The sequence below is a fragment of the Plectropomus leopardus genome, chromosome 6 (assembly GCF_026936395.1).
Source record: "Plectropomus leopardus strain MGB_pleo_1.0 chromosome 6, ASM2693639v1, whole genome shotgun sequence".
Classification (NCBI taxonomy): Eukaryota; Metazoa; Chordata; class Actinopteri; order Perciformes; family Serranidae; genus Plectropomus; species Plectropomus leopardus.
Genome location: NC_142181.1, coordinates 38,215,160 through 38,236,322, shown reverse-complemented (window position 1 = coordinate 38,236,322; position 21,163 = coordinate 38,215,160). Strand labels below are relative to the sequence as shown.

Here is a 21,163-nt window from a genome sequence, read left to right as displayed (position 1 = left end):
TCCTCTCTGCTGTTTGCTTGGTTGGTCTGAAAAGCTCTTGGCAGGTACGCCATCTGGCTGCTAACATCATGGCTACATCATGCCGTATGAAGAAGAACTGGCAGAACTGGGTTGTCAGCAGCAGACAGACAGGGTTTTTTGTTCAGCCAATAAAGAAAAAAAAAAACAAAAACAGACAGGCTTTGCAAACCAATATTCTCTTTCTGTCGCTTTCTCTTTCTGTGAAAACCAATTCTTTCATATTATTCTCCAATTATACGCCCTTCTCCGTCTCAGACTGCCTCCTTTCATCCATCTTCCTTGCTTTCTTTCTTCTCCACTGTTCGTTCCTGGCTCCCCAGAGGACGGTGTACTATTTATTTTTTCTGAGCGGGCTATCCTCTCTGAGCTCATCCTAAAGGAATCTTGTGAGCCACTTTACTCCCAGTGTGTTATGGTGTGGTAAGCTTGATTTCACTGATCTGCTTAATTAATCCAGTTAAATCTCCTCTGTTGACAGTAAAGCTATTCATTTCAATGTTCTTTTCCTACTCCAAATTTAAATGACACACACAAATCAGCAGGCATTCAGCCAATCGGAATTTAGATTTATAAATATAAGACTTTCAGGTACAGGCCTTAATGTAGAGATGTTTCTGCTCCAGCAGCCTCACCTCCCACTCATAAAGGCTAATCACGCCTTTGTGCAAAGCTCCGATATACTGCCTGAACAGAATGTAGAGAAGACATTAATCATATGCTTGGGGATGTTCCTAAACTGTTCTGCCTCCTATACAAAAGGAATGGAAAGATAATGAGACAAGGAAAAACAGTGAAAAGAGACAAGGGAATGGGAGGGGAGGAAGAGAGAGGAGGAAAGAAAGAGCTCTTCCCACTGCCGGTAATTAATCAGTACAGTAGCCGTATGCTGCCAGCCTGCGCAATCATAATTAATTACACACAAGAGCGCTCTTGGAACAGGAAGAGGACAGCGGAGAGAGGAGAGCGGGAGGAGAGGAAGAATAAAGGGATTCTGTTCACACCGGGAGATTAGAATGTGGAGGGCAGAGAGAAAAAGACTGAGTCTCCAGGCTTTATTAGTTTCAACATTCTTCCCAAATTTGGGGTGAGCCAAACCCTCATGACATCATCAGGGTTGTTTTTATCATTGTAGGACAAATTTTCGCCAGCAACACAGAAGACACTCTGTCTTACAGGCTGGGAAGTATCAGTAGCTGACCTTGATGTGTAAAAATGGTGGCGTGCCTCTAAAAATCTGACCATTTTTCATGAAAAATAACAGACTACTGCTAGTACACACTGTTGCTGCTGAGTTTTGATGCCTTCGGTTGCTGTTTTTAAGTAAGGCAGTTTTATTTTGACATCAATAGGCAAAAAACCCATGATAAACTTTAAGCATATTATATTTTAAGCAGTCTGAGAGAAAACTAGACTCCTGCACCTCCTCCTGGCTCTGTTTCAGGCTTTAGAAAATCTAATAACAGGAGACTTTGGCCAATCAGAGCTCATATCAGAGAGAGAGCGTTGCTTTTCGCTGTTCTGCAGATGCACACACATAACTTTTATGAAAGCCTGATTCACACTGCAGAGAAAGTTGCTATTGCAGCATTGGCATGCTTATGTTGTTTAACTTCATTGTAAATGCTTAACGTGTATATGTTTTACCTCAGTGTTGTGTGTCTTCAATTATTGTACATGTATTCTTTTTATTATTCAGGGATGCCTTTTAGCATAAAGCAGAGGAACTGGTGCATTTGCATTTGTCTGAATATGGATAAATGTGCACTATCCCTTCTCAAATAAAACAGAAATAAAATGAAATGAAATGAAATTATCAAGTGCCTTCACAGCAAGGTAAGCCAAAAAGAGAGACGAAAGAAACAGTCTGACAAAAAACTAAATAACACGTAAATACTGACTAAGTGTTTCAGGAATACAGAGAAAATGTTGCCAATAGTTAAGTCTTCTGCTAAATGGAGCCAAATGCTCATAACAAAAGCTTCAAGTTCAGGTTTATGTGGCTGAACTTAGCTAGGGCCTCAAATCAGGGTTTCCTCTGCCTCCCTCTCTACCGATACAGTCTTGTGCTGCCTTCAGATGCCTTTTACAATCTTTTAAACCTGTGAAATCTGAAAAGATTGGTTTGATTTCTTTTTAAAAAAGGAAAAAAGGCTGTGAGCAAGTTGGTGTCCCCCAAATCACAAAAGATATATAAAAGTTGACAAGAAAATGACCTGTAAATTAGTTCAGGAGAGATTTTTAGATATTACAATACAAAGAAATGGGGAACATCCGAAACACATCTTTTTTTTGCCCCTTTTCAGGTAGTTTTCTTGTGATTTTTTTTCACAAATTTCTTGCTAATTTTTTTCACCTTTTCCTGTTACATTGCTCATTGCCTTCCTACAATGTTTTAAAAAGAAATCAAGTGAATTTGTTAATGATGCTCTGGCTGACATGCTTCTTCACATACAGTGTGGTTTGTGTTGATTCAGTGTGGTTTGTGTTGATTCTATCCCACATACACAGTCCTGCTGCCAGAAATACGCACTATAGCCAAATGTGGATTAATCCGCAGCTAAAAATAGTCCCTGGCAAACACACTATTTTATCTTGTCTGAGTAACATCTGATAAAAGCTACAGTGACAAGCTGTTTTAGAAAATCAATGAGCATTTAAAAATTGACAATATATATATTTGTATGGTTCCTACTGAGGATATATGTCTTCAATAGGAATCCGTGGGTTTTGGGCTGAGAGCCACATGCAAGGTTGATAGACAGACTAGTACATTGTTAGTTTAAGTTTTTTCATTGATTGCTGACAAAAAAAGAAAAATGTTCTATAAAAATCCTTAGCTATGACAACTATCCAAATCAGCTGTGTGTAATGCTGTTTTACCACATTCCTTTCTATCATATCAGCAGTCATCATCCATACACACACAATAACACTCCAAAGTATCAGTCTAACCCTGCCAAACACTCACCCTCTTCTCATCTGTGACAATGTAGTGGCGGCCATGCTTCTTGGTCAGATGTGGTGCTAGGACATCAAAACGCCGGCGGAACTCAGAGAACACCATGTGGTCTGGGTATCCTGGAGGCAGGGAGGGAGCACACAGAGGGCAAGCACAAAAACACCCAGCACCAAGGTTAGAGGAGCGTCTGCAGCAAGTGGAGAGCCAACAATTTGTCAGCGGTCAACTGTTATTTTCCTTTTGACGGTAACAGCAATGGCTGTTTAAGGTTAAGTTTGAGGAAAACTGGACCATTTCATGTGAAAGCTATAAGCCATATAAATCCGTACAGCTAAGATCAAGTTTGATAGTCTCCATGAGAATATTGTAGTCATGGACAACTTTCCCTACCCCTTCAAAACTTGGGACACTAACTTTTACATCACATGACTAAACTAGAGGGCTAGTACTTTGAATTAGCATTGTACATTCATACATTTTAAGATTCATAATGGCCAAAATGAAATAAGCAGAGGTCTAAATATTCAGACTTTCCCTAATGCATAGTGAGTCATTAAACTTAAAACAAAAAACAAAACATAAAACAAAACATAAAACAAAAAAATGATTTAAGGGTGTCCACAAATTAATCCAACACCATGAAATACAACAAGTATTTCATATCAAATGGTCAAACATAAAAGAATTTAAACAAATTAAATAAGGCCATAAATTGGAGTAATAGATGGGACTTGTGAGATCTTGTTGCAGGATAAGAAAGATCAGAAACACAAGCCATCTGCATCATTTGGGTAAGTAAATAATTAGCATTAGTTGAGGTGAGAGGAAGGGGAGGAGTGGGTAATTTTCTCAAATCTGTTTTGGGGAAGCATTGGTTTGACTTCTGAATTTTAGAATCTTAGACTTCTTTCGCGCTGCCTGTAATAGGGGGTAAGCAAAAGAACAAACAAAAAATAACTGTTTCTGCATGACTGTTTTAGCTGGCATTGTCTAAAGATGGAAAACAATACTTCACTGTTCAACTGTAGGAGAACAAAGTGCATTCAGTTCTTGATGGTGGACTTTCTGAATTAAATGAGACATATAGCCAGGTGTCATCAGTGTAACAATTGTTGAACACTAGTCTTGGGCGGCACATAATACCTACCTAAAATTTCACTGGTACGTATTTGACAGTATAAATGTGCACTCATAAAACACACTTCATTCAAACTTGACAGAACTCAAAACTCACCTTAACAGTTCTGCTTACTCTTGCTAGTAATCTAGTAAGTAAGTCCACTTTTCCAACAATTATCAGCTCTGGTTTGGCAGAAATAATTTCGTAATTCACCAAGTTAGATGTTAAAAACATGCTGTTGTTCCCCACAGTCTCTCTCTGCCTGCTGGCCACCAGCTGTCCTGTAACTTTTCCCCCCACTATTAGGTGTCACAGTGTCAGCTGCCTGTTCCACCAGTAGAGAGTAGAGTCTTAGAGTAGAGTGGACTCCCTGCAAAGGTTCACATCTTTTAAACTGTATAACTGCATAGTTTGTAACAAAGGTCCCATGTCATATAACCCTGATGACATCACCATGAAATCATTATTTTCTCAGACTTCATTTAAAATTTAATGTAAAATAAATTATAGAGAGAAAATAGCTGCCAAGGTTTCAGCAAGTGCGCTTACCTTGCCTGTAGATGCGTAGTGCATCTAGCAGCTTGGATCCTCGGAGTTGAGCTCTCAGGAGGCCCACGTCCAAAGTCATAAGGCCTGAGTCGGGGCTCTCTCCATGCGTCACTCGGGGCTCACCTCCACCACCCACTGCCTCTGCTTTGGGCAGCAGGCAGTGGACGAAGTGAACCCTGGAACGACGCACCATATCAATCAGAGCATCCTAAAAACAGAAAGGAGGTAACTCAGACATCTTAAAAGAAAAATACACTGTGCAGCCATGTTCATGTTCCTTCTCGTAGTTTAATCGCAGATTCTCCTTGCAGTGCGGCAGTCTGTTCAAGACTGCTAACCAGTCATCTACATGCAACCCACAGTAGCTGAGTGAAGGCTCTGCACACCCACACAGGTGTTGTCAATTACTCTGGCTGTTTAGACCTCTAGTCAGGTTTAAGTCTGGTGGAGCTATGCCGGAAATTATTTAATCACCAAGCTCCATGTGCTTGCAAAAAATATAAAAGGGTAAGTTGTCCTTTCCTTTACTATAGGTATAGCAAAACCAACAGAATAGTAAAGAAAATGCAGTTTTTTTACTCTCACACTGTTGTGAGAGGAGATTCATCTCATCGTTGTGAGAGGAGAAAACCCCTGTGTGTGTGGACTATGGGTGTGCAAAGGCTTTAAAAATGCAATTAAGATGTCCTTAGTAGAATACAAATCAAATGCCTATACTCAATTTATAAACTTAAATATCCTATTATACATACAGCATATTGTTACCTTTACGAAGCAATGACACTGTATGTTTTGACCTTTTTTTGGATAAGAGTTAGGGAAGCATCAGTTCAAGGTTTTCTCTCCCAACACTGATTCCAGCATCAAAGTCTGGGGTACTGGCTGATATGAGAACAAATCCGAATCATTTAAATATTCTTTGGCACAGACGGAGACACTTTTGGATTGTGGAAATCTGAACCCTGAGGGCCAACTTTAATATTACACACACTCATATCACTCTGTGTAGAATATGCGCTTTTCAAAATAAAGCTTTTAAAAATTATTAAACATTAATATCATGTTATACATTTATTGAGTTTTTTTAACGAGGATCGGTCATAAATATCAAATATTCATCAATTTTCCAAAATTTAACCCTCTAAATACCAGGGTTTTGTCACAATGCCACTATGTTTCACAAAAAATTAATCATTTTCATTATACTACATGCTAAGTAAATTATTACTTTTTGATTATTAGCCTGGGATGTCAATGATTAGCAGCAACAGTGATTTTTAACAATTAATAATTTTTGTGCAGTGGTCACACTCACACTCATACCACTCTGCACACAAAATACACTTTTAAAAATTGATAAAAAAAAATATTACATTAGTATGTAAAAGAAAAGTATTAGCTTTTCTACTTTAATTGAGTTTATTCTTTTTAACCAGCATCGGTCCTTAACATAAGTATCAATGATTCATTAATTTTCTGAATTTTAACCCTTTAAATGCCAGGTTTTTGTCAAGATGCCACTATGTTTTTTAGATGAAGAAAAAAAGATGAAAAAATAATTATTTTTAAAATACATCATGCAAAGTAGATTTTTTTTCTTTTTCTTTTCTGGGATTATCCCGGCCCTGGATATGTCAGTGATTTACAGCAACATTGATTGTGACAGTGCACCAAATGGAAATGGCATGTATTTTCTCCAAATGCCAAATATGGTAAAAATTATGTCTTTAGGTGGAAAATAACAAAAATGACAAATTCAGAGGCAAAAGCCCAGAATGACACCAAGAAATAATACAATGCATGTTTTTATGCTTTGCTGGCTGTGGGATAAAAAAATGCAGTCTGAATGGGTTTCAATGGAGCATTCTTTGCACTTAACAGTATGAACGTAACAATTTTGCTTACACGGTGTATTTTAGACTTTCTGTAGGAGCTGAGCTGGAAATTCCAAGATTTAACAAAAAGACACAATCTTGCCATATGCATGAATACAGCCAAAATTATCAAAAAATGAAGAATGACCTAGTTTGTTTTCCAAAACATCACCACTAAGCTAAGAAATTTGGGGACTGGTGCAATTGGATGATGTCCCGATGATGGCCTCTAATTTGTAAAAATGTAAGAGGATAGATGTCAGAAAAACCCAAGTCAAATCCAAGTAAGTTTCATCCCTCTTAACACTGGGATTTATACTAACTGACTCTGAAATAATTTTGCCATTTTACACTGAAATTGAAATATAACAAAAATAAGTGTTCACAGTAAATTACTTAAACAATGATAAAGCATATTTTGTAATTGGTTTTCACTGCTACCCCCAAAAAGCTGAACAAAAAGGCTTTTTTAGGACCGAAATACGAGTCTGTCCCCTGTCTCCTCCACTCACCACTTGCAGTTTGACCTGGATACACAGACTCTTCTTCTTGACGGCAGCCACTCCTGTGGTGAAGGTTTTCCTCATGCTGGTGGCTCTTCGCAGGGCCAGCTGGGAGCTGCCCTCCAGACCGGCGATGGAGCCCGACAACACTGTGGCCCCGCTGGCCCGGCCCATGAACAACCCACTGATGTTCTTCCTGCGGTGGCAGAAGGATGAATTGCATTTGTAAGAATGTACACGATTAACAGGACACATATTGAAACATATATTATTGAAACAACAATGTACAGGCAACTAATCTGACTGCTTTAGTGGCATATGGAGCAGTGTGCTGGTGGGATGCTCCCTGCAACACTTCAGACTCTACACTCTCAGACTGTCGATGCTGGAGGTCTAAATTTGATTTGGATTACTTGCTAATTGCAAGTACACATCATGTATTTATTAAGCAAAAGGTTAATTCTAAATTTGTAAAGGAATAGTTAAAAAAAAATAATATAATAACTGTACAAACAATTTTAAGCAATAACGACTGCAAGCACCATTGTTGCAGTCCAGACAATTTTTTGGGCAAAGACATGTTAAAATGAAGAACAACAGAAAGCATAAACAGCAGAAGGGAGGTGCTTTCTCTGGAGCTGCACCCACTGACCATTTAATACAACTCTCCCCTCTCAAGCTCTGGTCACTGATACATGTCCCTACCTGACGGGTGCGGACTGCACAGCCATCGGCCATAATTTGAGCCAAGTTACAGCAATAACTTCAATTTATGAAACGTGTTATTGTTGCCAAATAATCAGCAAAAAAAGATAAATTGGATGATGTGTAATCATTTATTCATTTTTTTAAATTATTTTGCGGGGTGTTTTGCTTTTACTGATAGGACAGGTTAGGCGTGAAAGGGGGAGAGAGGGGGGTGACATGCAGCAAAGGGCTGTAGGTTGTGCCCCCCAGCCGCTACAGCAAGGACATAGCCTTTTTACATCCTACATTGGAAAATTATTCTTTAAAAAGCTAGGGAAAAATGTCCAAAAAACTATATTTGTTATCATCTTTATTTTTCTAGGTCACAACAAAATTTATTTACTCTAGCTAGTCAGTTTGTGTGACTGACACCACTTTTTGATTTTGCTTCTCATTAAGGAAGCATTGATATTACAGACAGAATGGTACACTTTTGAAAAACACAGTCGGACACATGGATGTACAGCATATAAACCCCACAGCTTAGATCACTGATCCCCACAGACTCAGCTCCAATAAACTGGATGTTGCACATGTGTGTTTGCTGTGAGTGGTCATACTTCTGGGAGTCCTGCAGCAGCGTGGCAGCGTTCTGGGCGGCAGGGTTGTGCTTGGCGTGGCTGAGCCAGCCCTGAGCATTGTACTCCACCCAGTCCGTCCCGTGGCTGTGGCCAAGCAGGAAGAGGTGGGGCTTCTCTCCTCGCAGTAGCAGGCTGGATTCTGCAACACATGATGTCAGGATTAATATCTGTGCTGTCTGTGGGTCCTGCAACCTCCAGAAACCTGTTGTCGATTGCTTTAATAGGCAGTGATACATTTGAGAGCTCACCTTTGTTTTCTCCCTGTGCAGAGCCGTAGTAACTGAAGAGTCTCTCAAGCATTGTTTCCTCTGAACCTCCGGGCTGAACAGCCTCCTCCTCCATCAGCCAAAGGAGGCCTCGAGCCTCATCCGTCCTGGCCAGAGTGCGCACCTAAGATGATACCAACACTAAGAAATGTCCACTTTTTTTTTCTTCTTTCTTTTTCCTTGATTCAAAAAAATCCGGAGGTCAAGGCAGAGAAATCTTTTTCCTAACTTTAGATCATAAAGCAATGTGCAGGTACAAAGTAAATGTAACACATGAAAAAAGTGTAATACACCAATATGAGTTTTACTCAAACAACAAGAACAAATATTAGAACAATTACTACAAGTCAACATTATGTTCAAGGGCATAGCACCAAATTCTGGGCCTTTTGCATAAGCAGTCTGTGGGACCCAGATCCTTCCCATCAATATCCATGTTTATCTCACACGCCTTTTAAAATTGTTTTTTTTTTTTTCACATCAGTCTACAAAAGTCAATTTGCTTTCTTTCCCTTTTTTTTTTTTTGTTGCTTTAGTTCCTTGCTGCTTTAGTTTAGTTCCTTTAGTTCCTTTTTTGGATTTTCCTTTCTTGAGGAAAAACGTGACAGGGTGTGTTGGTGTTCCTGCAGTATAAGCAGTCAGTCATTTGGCTTTAGCTGCATTTGGGACAAATCCACAGACTGTATATAAAGATGGACAACATTACAGCTCCCCCAAAGTGTAGCTTTTGAATATGGACCACCCCCTGGTGTCTGTCTGTATGTTCTAAAATCCTAGAAACACCTTAAAATCCCATAAACATTGTAAAATCCAAGAAACGTCTTTACATCCAAGAAATATCATAAAATCCTCAAAACTAGAAACTGAAATCCCAGAAATGTCCTCAAATCCTAGAAACATGTACTGGGCCAGGGGTCGCCCGATATTAGTTATTCATGGCTGATGCCAATACAGATTACTTGTAGTTAATGAGACTGATAACAATTTTTGGAACCGATATGCATTCACAATAAAAATGAAAATCTGTCATGCTTAATCAAAACTGAAACTTTCATCATCATATACAGCAAGTTCCCAGGAACTTCTTTTATAAAGTCAAGTGAAAAATTAAATTAAAATGAATAAATAAAAATAATTCCTTGAGGTTTTACAAAGTTAAAGTTCCTCCCATGCTGACACTTTCTTTGCACTTTTTAATTCATTAATTTTATTGGCAATCATTAAAATAAAACTTATAAACAGATAATAAGTTAATTGCTAAATATGGGCCCCAATAATCGGCCAGGCCAATAATCTGTTGACCCCTACCTCTGTCATTTTGCAAAACTGGCCCTCAAGCAAAGTAGTTTGAGTATCCAGGTGTTATAATGTTGCTTTTAAAACATCACTCCTCATTTCACATTACACACTGTAATGTTGTCAAACTAGACAAGAGACATGCTCGTCTTCTTGTGCTGATGCAGCACCGGGCATCTTCCACTCGGACACATTAGGCAAACCAACTGATGTCATGACCAGCAGTCATTTTTGTTGCCTGGCGCCCCAGAGCTCTCAGGTTCATTATAAGGCTGATACTGTGTAGTCTAATCCCTGGATAATAAACACGGAGGTCTTTTGCGTTTGAGAGACCACCTCCAGCCAAATCTTTAATATTCCACTGTACACACAGGACAGCGATTCCTGGGAATGACCTCATGGCTACAGCTGGAGACAGCAGTTGTAGTAGCTGCTGTTTCTATGGAGAAGAAAGCAGCAAGTTCACAACACTCCACTGCACTTGTGAACAAATTACAAGCAAAGTGTCTTCAATAGGATTTTAAGGCTGGTCTTTGGATGTTTGTTAGCACTCTGCACCCCAGAAAGCTGCCATTTTCTTACGTCTTTCTGTGCCACTGACCTTGTTTTCTAACACACGATTATCTTTTGTACTGATAATTCAACCTGCAGAATTTTAACGAGCACTTCAAGCCTTGGAAGTGCATCATCAGTCTCTTCACATCCTCTGTGCAGAAAACGAAGAGGTCTTTTACCTCCAGCATCCTGGACGACAGCAATAACTCCTCTGACTTCACTCATCATCATGTTGTCCTGAATGTCACTCTATCTACTGTCTTAGCTCATTCAGATGTCCTTTTCAGAATTTAGTATTACTTTACTATTACCCAAAAGCTAACTTCTTGATAGATTTTAGCCTCTGTCCATGTTGAATGTAGCAAAGGATGCTTGAATGAAATGCGATACAATTCAAACGGGCAGTTTTAACCCTTTGAAACCTGAGAAAATTTGTTGATCACTTTAAAAACACGGAAAGAAGGCTATGAGCAATAAAAAGAAGAAATCGATCCACAAATAAGCAAGAAATTGGTGAAAAGTACGAAAAAAAGATCTGAAAATAAACAACAAAAAAGGAATTTAAAAAAATCAAAAAGGAAATCATCTGGGGAAATTGATTTTTTTAAAAAATTTAAATTAATACATACATTAAAAAATAAATAACAATAATTTTTTAAAAATTGGAGGATATCAAATATGCAACGGTGATAATTATAAATATATTGTTTTCCCTTGCCTTTTTTTCTTCCCTTGACATTTTTCATTAGCTTTTTAAAAATAATTTTCTGAATCTTCTCCTTTCTTGCAATTTCAGAAACATTTCTTACAAGCTGAATGCCCTGCCTTGTTGTTTTCTCTTTTCCTTCATCTGTTTTCAGTTTGTTTTCAGCTAAATTACTCAACCAGGTATTGTTCGAAAGGTGGGTTTAGGTTTTCCCAGCATATCTGGGCTCAAGATACCAGAGTTAGGCTCTGGCCATGAGTTTAGGGACTGCTTCTGTAAAAGTATGATATCTTTGAAACTTAAAGAAGTATTTTATCGGTATAGAGAAGGCCCTAGCTTAAAACTAGTCTGTCTCTGCATTAGAAATACACAAATACTTTTGAAAGCGGTGCTTTCGAAACTCTGTTTTTTATCTCTGTTTTGAAAGCGGTGTTTTCAAAACAGAGATAAAGGACACTTTTGCTCATGAGGTGGAAAACATACAACTACCAGACTGCATCATGCCAGACTTAAGGGCCACCCACACCAAGCACTTTAACTATAACCATAACTATAACCATAACTATAACTATGTGAGCATTCACATTTTAAACAGCAGCGCAGAGCACACGCTACGCACTCCACAAAAATGGATGTTGATGAACTGCTGCTGCTGTATGCTGCAAGGAGGCAGAGTTTCATTTATCCTTTGGTATGAGTCAACATCAGTTTGCTAACATTGTGGCGATGGTAAAAGAGGAGATCAGTAAAGACAAAACCAACATCAGAAACCCATCAGTGCCAGACAGCGTTTGGCTGCATGTCTCAGGGAAAAATGACTTTTTTGTCTCATCTGCAGCCCAATAATAGGTAACAAAGCTGTTAACAGCTGTGATTGAGTGATTACACTATGTTAAAGGTTGTTCCTAAATCCTCAATGAAAAAGGAGAAGCTGCAGTTCAGAAATCAATACTGTAAGCACTCCTGAAACATTACTATTTTGATAGTGTTGAAAAAAATGTTCCCGAAATGTCCTGATAACACCCAAACTGAACACTTTAAATTCAGAGGATTTGGATCTAAATTAAAAATGTGTTCTGTAGCCTATAAATCATCATATTAAGGTGATGTTCAGTACCACCATCTACTGGTCAGAATCTGCTACAGTCTGGGAAACAAATTAACTACAATGACTAAATTCAATAAAAGTAAAAAGATAAAAATAAAAACAAAAAGAAAATAAACAGAAAATAGTCCACAGCTTCATATATCTTTTTCAACATAGAAACAGACATTTTGTGACATTTAGGACATTTTGTGGAACAAATTAGATGTTAGAATGTTATGTGACATCTGAATAAGACAGATTCTGATTGGCTGTTAGTATTTCTAATGTAAAACCACTACCACTTTCATTGTCGTTATAGTTGAAGGGTGGACTCTGCCATCCACCTGAGTTGAAACGATTTTTAAAACTATCTTTGTATAGTTAGAGTTATGGTCATAGTCATGGTTATGGTCATAGTTATAGTTATGGGCGGCCCTTAATAACTGCTCCTGGTAGATATACATAATGTGGACTGGTTAGTGTGAAACAACGGCGTCCAGTGATCTTGTGTAACAGTTAAACGGTAAGCTAAAACATGTTTCTGAAAACATTTGAGGTGAGAAATATGCAACTCAGTCACAGACTCTCGGTTTATATTTGATCAGTGCTGCTTAGTTTTACCATTTGATCTGTTACAGCTAAACAAGGCCCTTAAAACACGATTCTGACAACATTTTAGTGGAGAAATAAGCAGCGCAGTAACATTATCTTCCGATCCAAGTTTTTTGAGAGAGAGGGGAGGGTTACTGATTGAGCTCTACAGTCTTTGTGCCCGTGGTCAAGAAACAGCCCAAAATCCGGCAAAACTCCACTGAATAATGTATCAGGGAAGAATTTAGTGATTTGGGGGCTTGGTGCCCAGGCTGAACTGCCTTGCTTTGATTTCACCCATTCTCTAACTGGGAATGATGGTGGGCTGTTGGCAGCTGTAGAAGTTATGCTGTTCTCTAAACCCTCAATGTAACTAATATAGACTAGTGCAGGTGATGGAGAACTGGAGGGAATTTGTTTTGAAGTAATATGTAATATGTATATATAAACCTGGAGCGACATTACGTTCCCTTCAGACGCCTTTCACAGATATTTAAAACTTTTTAACCCTGAGTCAGTTGGTACAATGTCTTTCAAAAACATGCATAATGAGCAACGTGGTAATAGATGTTTAACAAATGAGTAGATTTAGGATATTATTTTTCAAAAGCTAGGAGAAAAAAAAAGCATTGGAAAAACTATATTTATAATTAAAATAATTATATATTTAATATTATGTTACAAAGTTATGAAAAAAACTATTTTTAAGCACTTCTCCCAGGTCATTTCTGTGTTGCTGTTACTCAGGTTGCCATACTCAGGTCTGATTATTTGGCAGCTTTATAATGTGTTTTAGGTCCCCCTGGTCCCGGAGTTAATAGGCATGTATATGTGGTATACATGTCAACCAGACTGTTAATATACAGGTTTTTCAGTCTTATTCAATAGGATCAATATTCTACTCCTTTATTCCAATAAGCAACAACTGTTTTAAACTGCTGGTTTCAAGATGAGCCAGCTATCTAAGGTTTCATTCCGTTTCAGACTATTTGTATAGTGGCTGGCTCCTGTTCTGCTGACGGGATTCTTAAATTTCTGTGCTTGGCAGAGACAAGTGTCTCTAAATAAGGAGGTGGAACCTCTGCAAATAGCCCCCCTTTGATGAAAAGAGAATGTAAACTGACTCTCAAGGCATTCCTGAATCAAAGAAGAGATACTGTATTGTGCTACTGAAACCTAATTAGCAATGAGGTGCACTGTGGATCCTTCATAGAGATAAATGCACTTGCTTTCAGTTTACCACAAATCACAAGCCAAAGATTTGTCTTTGGTGCCTGTGTTGTTTATTATAAAATAAAGTGTTTAAGTGGTAAGCAAATAAACAACTCAAGTCCACAGGGCACAAGATCCAAACTTACCTGTTATATTACTTTTTTTTTTTTTATAGCCATTGAGCTCTTTAACACAAACAGTTTGTAATCGTTTGTGTTACTGTTTGGTAGCACGTAGTGAATATTCTGTTTTTCAGGTTTTATTGTTGTGTGCTAACTGGCTAACTTGCATCTTGAATCCATGCTGTGGCCTTCCAGGGCCGTATTCACGAGAAAATTGTTAGAATGACAACATTCGAACAAGAATTTTCCTGGGTCCTGGTACAGATTAGGGACTGGAAAATATATATAATATAATAAACTAATTAGAATTAGAATTAGTATATTATAATTACATATACATTTACATATAATTATAATTGTAATTATAATTATATATTGCTATGGCAACGGAAGTGCATGTAGATGCAGCAGGCGGTAGCTCCACAAATCCTTGCTACTTTTTTGCTATATTTTTCTATTTCCTCGATACCATGGCCCCCTCTGCTGAGGCACGACTTTTCTACGATTGCGTGGCACTTGCGTGGCCATCTCATGGCTGGCCTGACTTGAACCAGGAGCTGTTCCTCTACCAAGCCTTCTTCTGTCTAATGTCTGATGCAGGAGAGTGAAGTGAAAGAGATGTGATTTTGGCTCACTCAGCAGAGGGGGATCAGGGACTGCTCTGCGCACGTTCACCTAACAATCGGATCAAGCTGTTGCTCTGGAATGGTAAATGGAGTGTACTTGTATAGCGTTTTTCTAGTCTTTTCGACTTCTCAAAGCGCTTTCACAGTGTGCGGTGTCACATTCACCCATTCATACACACATTTACACAGTGGTGGCAGAGAGACCGTACAAGGTGCCACCTAGGTAGTAATCATAGTAATTCATACCCATGCACCCATGCAGCCGCAACCGCCCCGGATGGGCAGACATTGTTGGGAGCCATAAGGACTCTGACGCAAGTTCAAAAATGCACTGCAGGAACTGAACGATGCCATCAGCAAGCAAAACACCAGGCAACCGGATGGAATCTTCATTGTAGCAGCTGATTGTAGTCAACTCAACTTTCAACTCAAAGATGTAGCAGGAACAAGAATAAATTAAATTTCGTTTTTTTAAACTTTGTTTAAAAAATAACCAATAAATCTACCTTAGCTTACCTTAATTTACTATATATATATATATATATATATATATATATATATATATATATATACATACACATACATATATATATATATATACATACACATACATATATATATATATGATTTTATCGTGTATCATGATAAAAGAACACCCACAGTAAGTAGATTGTGGTGAATTTCCATGATCAGGATAACTGTGAATATCGCATTCAGCAGCACCTTAAGAGACTGCTGTGGCACCAACAATAACAGACTGCCAAAACAGGCTATATATGCACCAACCTCAAAAAATGCAAAAGATCTCAATCAAGCATTATCATATTTTTTTCCCCCTTCATTAAGTTTTTCACTACAAAGGATGTACACTAAAAATGATGTCTCATCTGTTATGGAATATAACTATTTGTTTCTTCACAAAATGTTCTGTTAAGTCAGGAATATTTTATCAACATTTTAAAGCTTCTAAGCATATTTTGAGTTTTATTGGGATTGTGAATCGCAATTATTCATCACTTGAAATTTCCGTATCATCCCATTCCCAGTATGGATAAATGATATTCACAAACCATCTTAGCTAGGAGCTGAGCTAGGACTCCTTGCTAGAAGTTCTTATACTAAGTTAGGAGCTCTCTGAGAGGATTCTAAAAATGTTTGTAAAATGGACCCTTGTTTCACTTTCCCCCAAGGATTTTAGTTCAGAAAAAAATAATCTGTTTAGGTTGGGTAACCGTCTTCATCATAAAGATACATATGGGCAATTGTCAATATCAATTGTCAATATCTTCCAAAATAATAACAATAAAAATTCTTAGTTCAGGAGATACTGTGATTTAAAGGTTAAAAGTAACACTACTTAGTTAAGATAAAGGAATGATTGCTGTCATTGTTAAAAGAAACTAATACTGACTTTCAGTAGGAACCAGGATAGGAAATTAGATTTTCTGTGTTAAAGCCTTTTAACCCTTTAAACATGTTCCATATGAGCATTTTGCTCATTTGACGGTGCCTTTAAAAACCCTTAAGCATTATGGTTACAAAAAGAACTACTTTGTTACAGGATTAGAAAAACTGCTATTATGCCTAAAAGAAACCAAAATAAGTCTTTAACTCTGTTGACCTATCCCTCTGCCCATGCCTTGACCTCCTCCCCGATACAGTAATTTGCTATGTCTCCCTTTGCTGCTGATGCTGCTAATATGATGCTTTATCAGAACTTAATCTGCTCAGTCTTATGTGATTTCCACTTCACACACACAGTGGCATGTTTACATTTGCTTCTTTACAATCAACTTCAACACAAATCCATTCAGAGGCCTTTTCAAATACCTATTAATGCCACTTGCTTGAGCCAACACACATCAATGCTGCAGATTCACTGCCAAGGCCAGGAGCCACACATATTTGTACAACTAATAACTGAATGGGCATTGCAGTACAAGGCCAACTGATGAGTAGAGAGAGAGGGACCCTTCCAAGCCAACAAGAGGGAAACAAATCACAAACTTGATTCCAAATAATATTGCTGATGTAGGATGAATTCCAAAAGGAAATTGAGCAAATAATTAGAAATCACAGAGAGCCAAACTAATTGGATGGAGGCAATGGGCCTAGTAGAGGATATAAATGATCATTGTCAGCTTTTGTCTCTTTTTAAGGATAAAGATTGGATTTGACAAAATCTCAGGGGGTGTTTGTACCAAACACCTGGCAAATGAAGAGTAAAATAATACATTTTTAAAAAAGAAAAGTCTCAGGTAGGAACAGAAGACAGTGACATCACATGCATAGAGATGCCTAAACAGACAGTAGTATAGAGATGTTTGTTGTGCTTACCAGAGCTTGGGTTGAGGCTTGGTCAATAGCTGCTACCGACAATGAGGTACTGGACTCTATGTCATCTAAAGCAAGCTCTATGTTTTCCTAGATGCAGGAGGGGATAAAAGCTCAGGTTAGTACGCTATAGGAGATGAGATCATCAATAAATCACAACTGTAGCTATTCAGGTCGATTATCAAATTAGCCATTGCTAGACTGTGGATTGGGTTGTGTGAGTGTACATTTCTTTGTAATTAACACAATGCTTCTGACATGTTTCTTATTGGATTTTGCAGAGCACTGTAATTAAGTTAATTTGTCTCAGTGTGTGTCTTTCTCATTTGGCTCTAGTGGTATGTAACCATGCAGATAGTTTCACTTTCATGCATCAAACTGGCCGTCTCCAAGATTTCAGAGCTGCCGAAAGCACTGGAGGTGAATGGAACCAAGGATAATCCCAAGAATTTGATGTCAACAGTTTTCATTGGAACTACTTCCAGCAGTAGTGATAGTCCTCAAAGAGTGACTAAACCCTACACTTCTGGACTGAGTGTCTTCTCCCTGAAATGTGAAAAAAATATCAAAATGGGCAGGGCTAGGAGGGGGGCTAAGATACGCCCAGTCACCCAATTGTGCCGCCTCTCAGTCCATAGCACCTCCCTGCCCCTGTACACACACAAAGTAGTCTGTTGGTTAGAGGACAATGATGGGGGGTAACAGGGAGGAAATGGGTCAGCGACAAGGGTGCTCGGTTGAAGATGAAAGCAGGCTCCTGTTGTCAGAATAGCAAAATTCGATAACAATAGCAACAATAGCTGAAAAAGGTAATTTGGGGATTTAGTTACTATTTAAGAACACTGTTAAAGATGGTATGTTCTGTGGGATGTTTCTAAATGTCTTTTTTTTTTTTTTAATGCCATGGACACCAATACATTTACACAGGCCTCCACTATATTAGGGTGGAGGCAGGTTATCTCAAAACATCACCAAATAAAACCAAAACTACACTGTCTGCATGGGTAGATGCCACTTGGGGCATTATGTTGTAATTTCAACAAACCAATCATTTAAATCAATATATTTGACTTCATTGAGATTATTTTAACCGCAGAGATTTCAGATTAGTGTTGTTTCAGATTAGTGATGTTCTATCCATGACACTGATTTGTGTAATGCTCTGTGGGCCCCACAGCACCTCCTTGTATCTCTCCAGCTCCTGGACAAAGGTGCGCTCATGGAACAGGGTCTGCAGCCTCTCCTGGGTGTAGTTGTGGCAGAGCTCCTCAAACGTGGCTCCCCGCTGCTGCTGAGCCAGCCGAGGGTTCTGGAAACCCGGAGTGTCCACGATCAGCAGGGAGCACAGAGAATGCTGACTGGACTTCAGAGCCCTGAGGGACACAAACAGATGTGGAGCTTTGACACTGGGAAGCTGCACATTTTTGTGAACAGCTTGTTTTGTCTAAAATACAAAGACATTAAGTTAACCATGAACTCATACAGAGAACAGCAGTTGCAACTTTGTTTTAATGTTTAACTGAGCTGTTATAAAGATGAATTTCTGTTTTTACTCAAGACAGACAATAATCTATCAATCTATCTATCTTTAACATAACCATGCTCTGAATATTTTACAGAAAACCAACAAACAACAGGTTGATAGAAGAGACACCTACAGACCAAGAGTTGTGTGTATGACACCACCCCAGAATTGAACTGGGATTTCTTTTGGGCAAATTATTTCCTGACCATAGAAATAGTTCAATAAATGTAACAAGTTACATAATTGATATATGTCTATAGCACGTCATTTTTGTTAGACTGGGTATCGATTAAAAAATTGGGATACCAGCACCAATACCAGTACCCTTAAAGTAATACTGATACCAACTGAGACCTCAATTCGATACCCAATGGAATGGAACATAGTACAGCCACAGTTTTGCACATTTTGGAGGCATCTTGTCATGCTGAACTGCCAAATCTTTCAAATAAACTGTTCTTGACTTCACCACACCACAGACTTTATGGGCTGTAGCTGCTGCTACAGGAGTATGAGCTCCAGCTGTACTCTTCCAAGCACACATTTCAGTGTTGGTGTAAGTTTATTGGGACCAGTTGAATGCTCATTGTTGGATGTTAGCTGTTGATGCTGCTGTGTTAGCTGTGACAGCAGCAGAAAGTCTGCTGATCTGGCAGGGAGCCCAGAATGTCCGGGGTCAGATCCCCAGCACTAAAAGGATCAAATGTAGGTATCATTTGACTGAAAAAGTTTCAATATTACTTTGCACTGGGCTATTTAGATAATTACCTTAAAGTTATTGAGTAAAGATATTTAGCCCTAACATTATCGCTGTTTATTGGTAACATTTTCCTTTTTGTTGTTGTTTTTTTTACTAATTTTTTTTTATATATTTTTAATTTTATTGTGTGTTTGTTGGATTCATTATTTGGTTGTTTTTATGTGTATGATGCACTTGAATTCTAGTACTAACTGCTGCATCAGTATCAATGAATGAGAATCGGTGGCGGTGCTTGCCATAGGTGACATAGGTAGTCAGCTAAAGTGCCATCCCAAAAAGGGAACTAAAATTGTGCCTAGAAAAAAAAACTTCAAGTCAGTCATCACAGTCTGAACAACATGAAACGTAATCTTTGATGGGTAACATCCTAACATCAGCATTATGATTGTGTCAACTAAACGTAAGAGGAGACTGTGGAGAGAAAGAAAATGAAAAAATAAAATAAAACAAAATAAAACAACAAATCCATGTTGAAATCGGAAAGAACAGAGTTAGTTAACTTTACCTGTAAGCAGCCACTGGCCACAGATAATACATCAAGCTATGCTCAAGTCATACATAAACTGCTGATCATATTACAAAAAACACAAATTTAGTGTTTAGTCACCACTATACAAGTGTAGCAGCATTAATTTGCAACTTTCAAAATTAGAACTGCTATCTGTAAATAACACCATGTGTGCGGGGTTTACAAAGAACTGCTGCAGAGCATATTGAAACAAAGGCACATCATTACATGTGAAATGAACTGCAGACCAGTGAAACACACATTGATTTCATGGCCACCTGTTACACTGCCAAGACTAATTGTTTATTGCAAAGACACACAGAAGAATAAAAAGTTCTCTTAAAAGAGATTCAAACAATAACACAGAGCTGCAGACTGTGTGTTTACCATACACAGTAGAAAAAGCAGTGTATGCTAACCTTGCTCAAGTTTGACTTCTAAACAACACACAGCTTCAACAAGCAACTTTTTCTATGCACCTGTTGTTGATGCACATCCTGGAATTTTAGTTCCACAATATTTAATTTCATTTGTTTTGCACAACAATAAATGTGCAAACAACTGTGCATCACAAGAAAAGCTGGGAGTAAAGAAGCAGCTGAGCTGAAGTGAGGCAAGTACTTTAAATTTGAAAAACATGATAGAAATTTGCAAAGTCACTAAAAAAAGTTAACCACTGAAAGGAACTGATGCTGTAGTTGAAGTGTAGTCACGAAAATGAGCTGAAGTGTACGGAAAGAAAATGACCTATGTGCAGGCAACTGAAAGGAACTGAAGTATTACTAAGATTAATCAAAGAAAGGAGTTTACTGTTAGTTGAAGGATAAGCTTTGAAAGGAGTCGAAATGTCATGTGAAATGTGAGCACTCAACAACATGCTACATGCTATTACCAGCATTTATTTGTTGTTTTTGCAAATAACTTAATTTATCCTGATTTTGGTTATATATAAACATGCTTTATTGTGTAGCTATCATGAGTTCTTGTGTTATTTTTAAACAATAAAGCTGACAAAACCAAGCGCAACAGTGTGTTTTTGAATATGCCCCTCTGCTCTGGAATAGTCTGAGATCGGCATACTCTACTGAAGCTTTTAAGAGCCTCCTAAAAACTCCCCCTTTTAAGAAAGCTTACCCTTAATATTGTTATTTGATGATTTTATATTTTTAACTTGTTATCATTCCAATTAACAGTGGTTCTGCTTTAGTTTCCCACAGTGAC

General features: G+C 38.2%; 1 protein-coding gene across 13 annotated transcripts in view; it reads right to left on the bottom strand.

Moving 5' to 3' along the window:
* myo18ab (myosin XVIIIA b) overlaps positions 1-21,163 on the bottom strand; it is a 219,690-nt gene that overhangs the window by 118,290 nt on the left and 80,237 nt on the right. For all 13 annotated transcript variants that reach the window (XM_088079413.1, XM_088079407.1, XM_088079408.1 and 10 more), the window contains 7 exons: positions 18,330-18,522; positions 17,153-17,239; positions 8,603-8,744; positions 8,334-8,493; positions 7,036-7,222; positions 4,650-4,857; positions 2,990-3,099 (listed from right to left, as the gene is read on the bottom strand). In XM_088079413.1, coding sequence (XP_087935539.1) covers positions 2,990-3,099; positions 4,650-4,857; positions 7,036-7,222; positions 8,334-8,493; positions 8,603-8,744; positions 17,153-17,239; positions 18,330-18,522 — 1,087 coding nt within the window. The remainder of the gene's footprint in view (positions 1-2,989; positions 3,100-4,649; positions 4,858-7,035; positions 7,223-8,333; positions 8,494-8,602; positions 8,745-17,152; positions 17,240-18,329; positions 18,523-21,163) is intronic.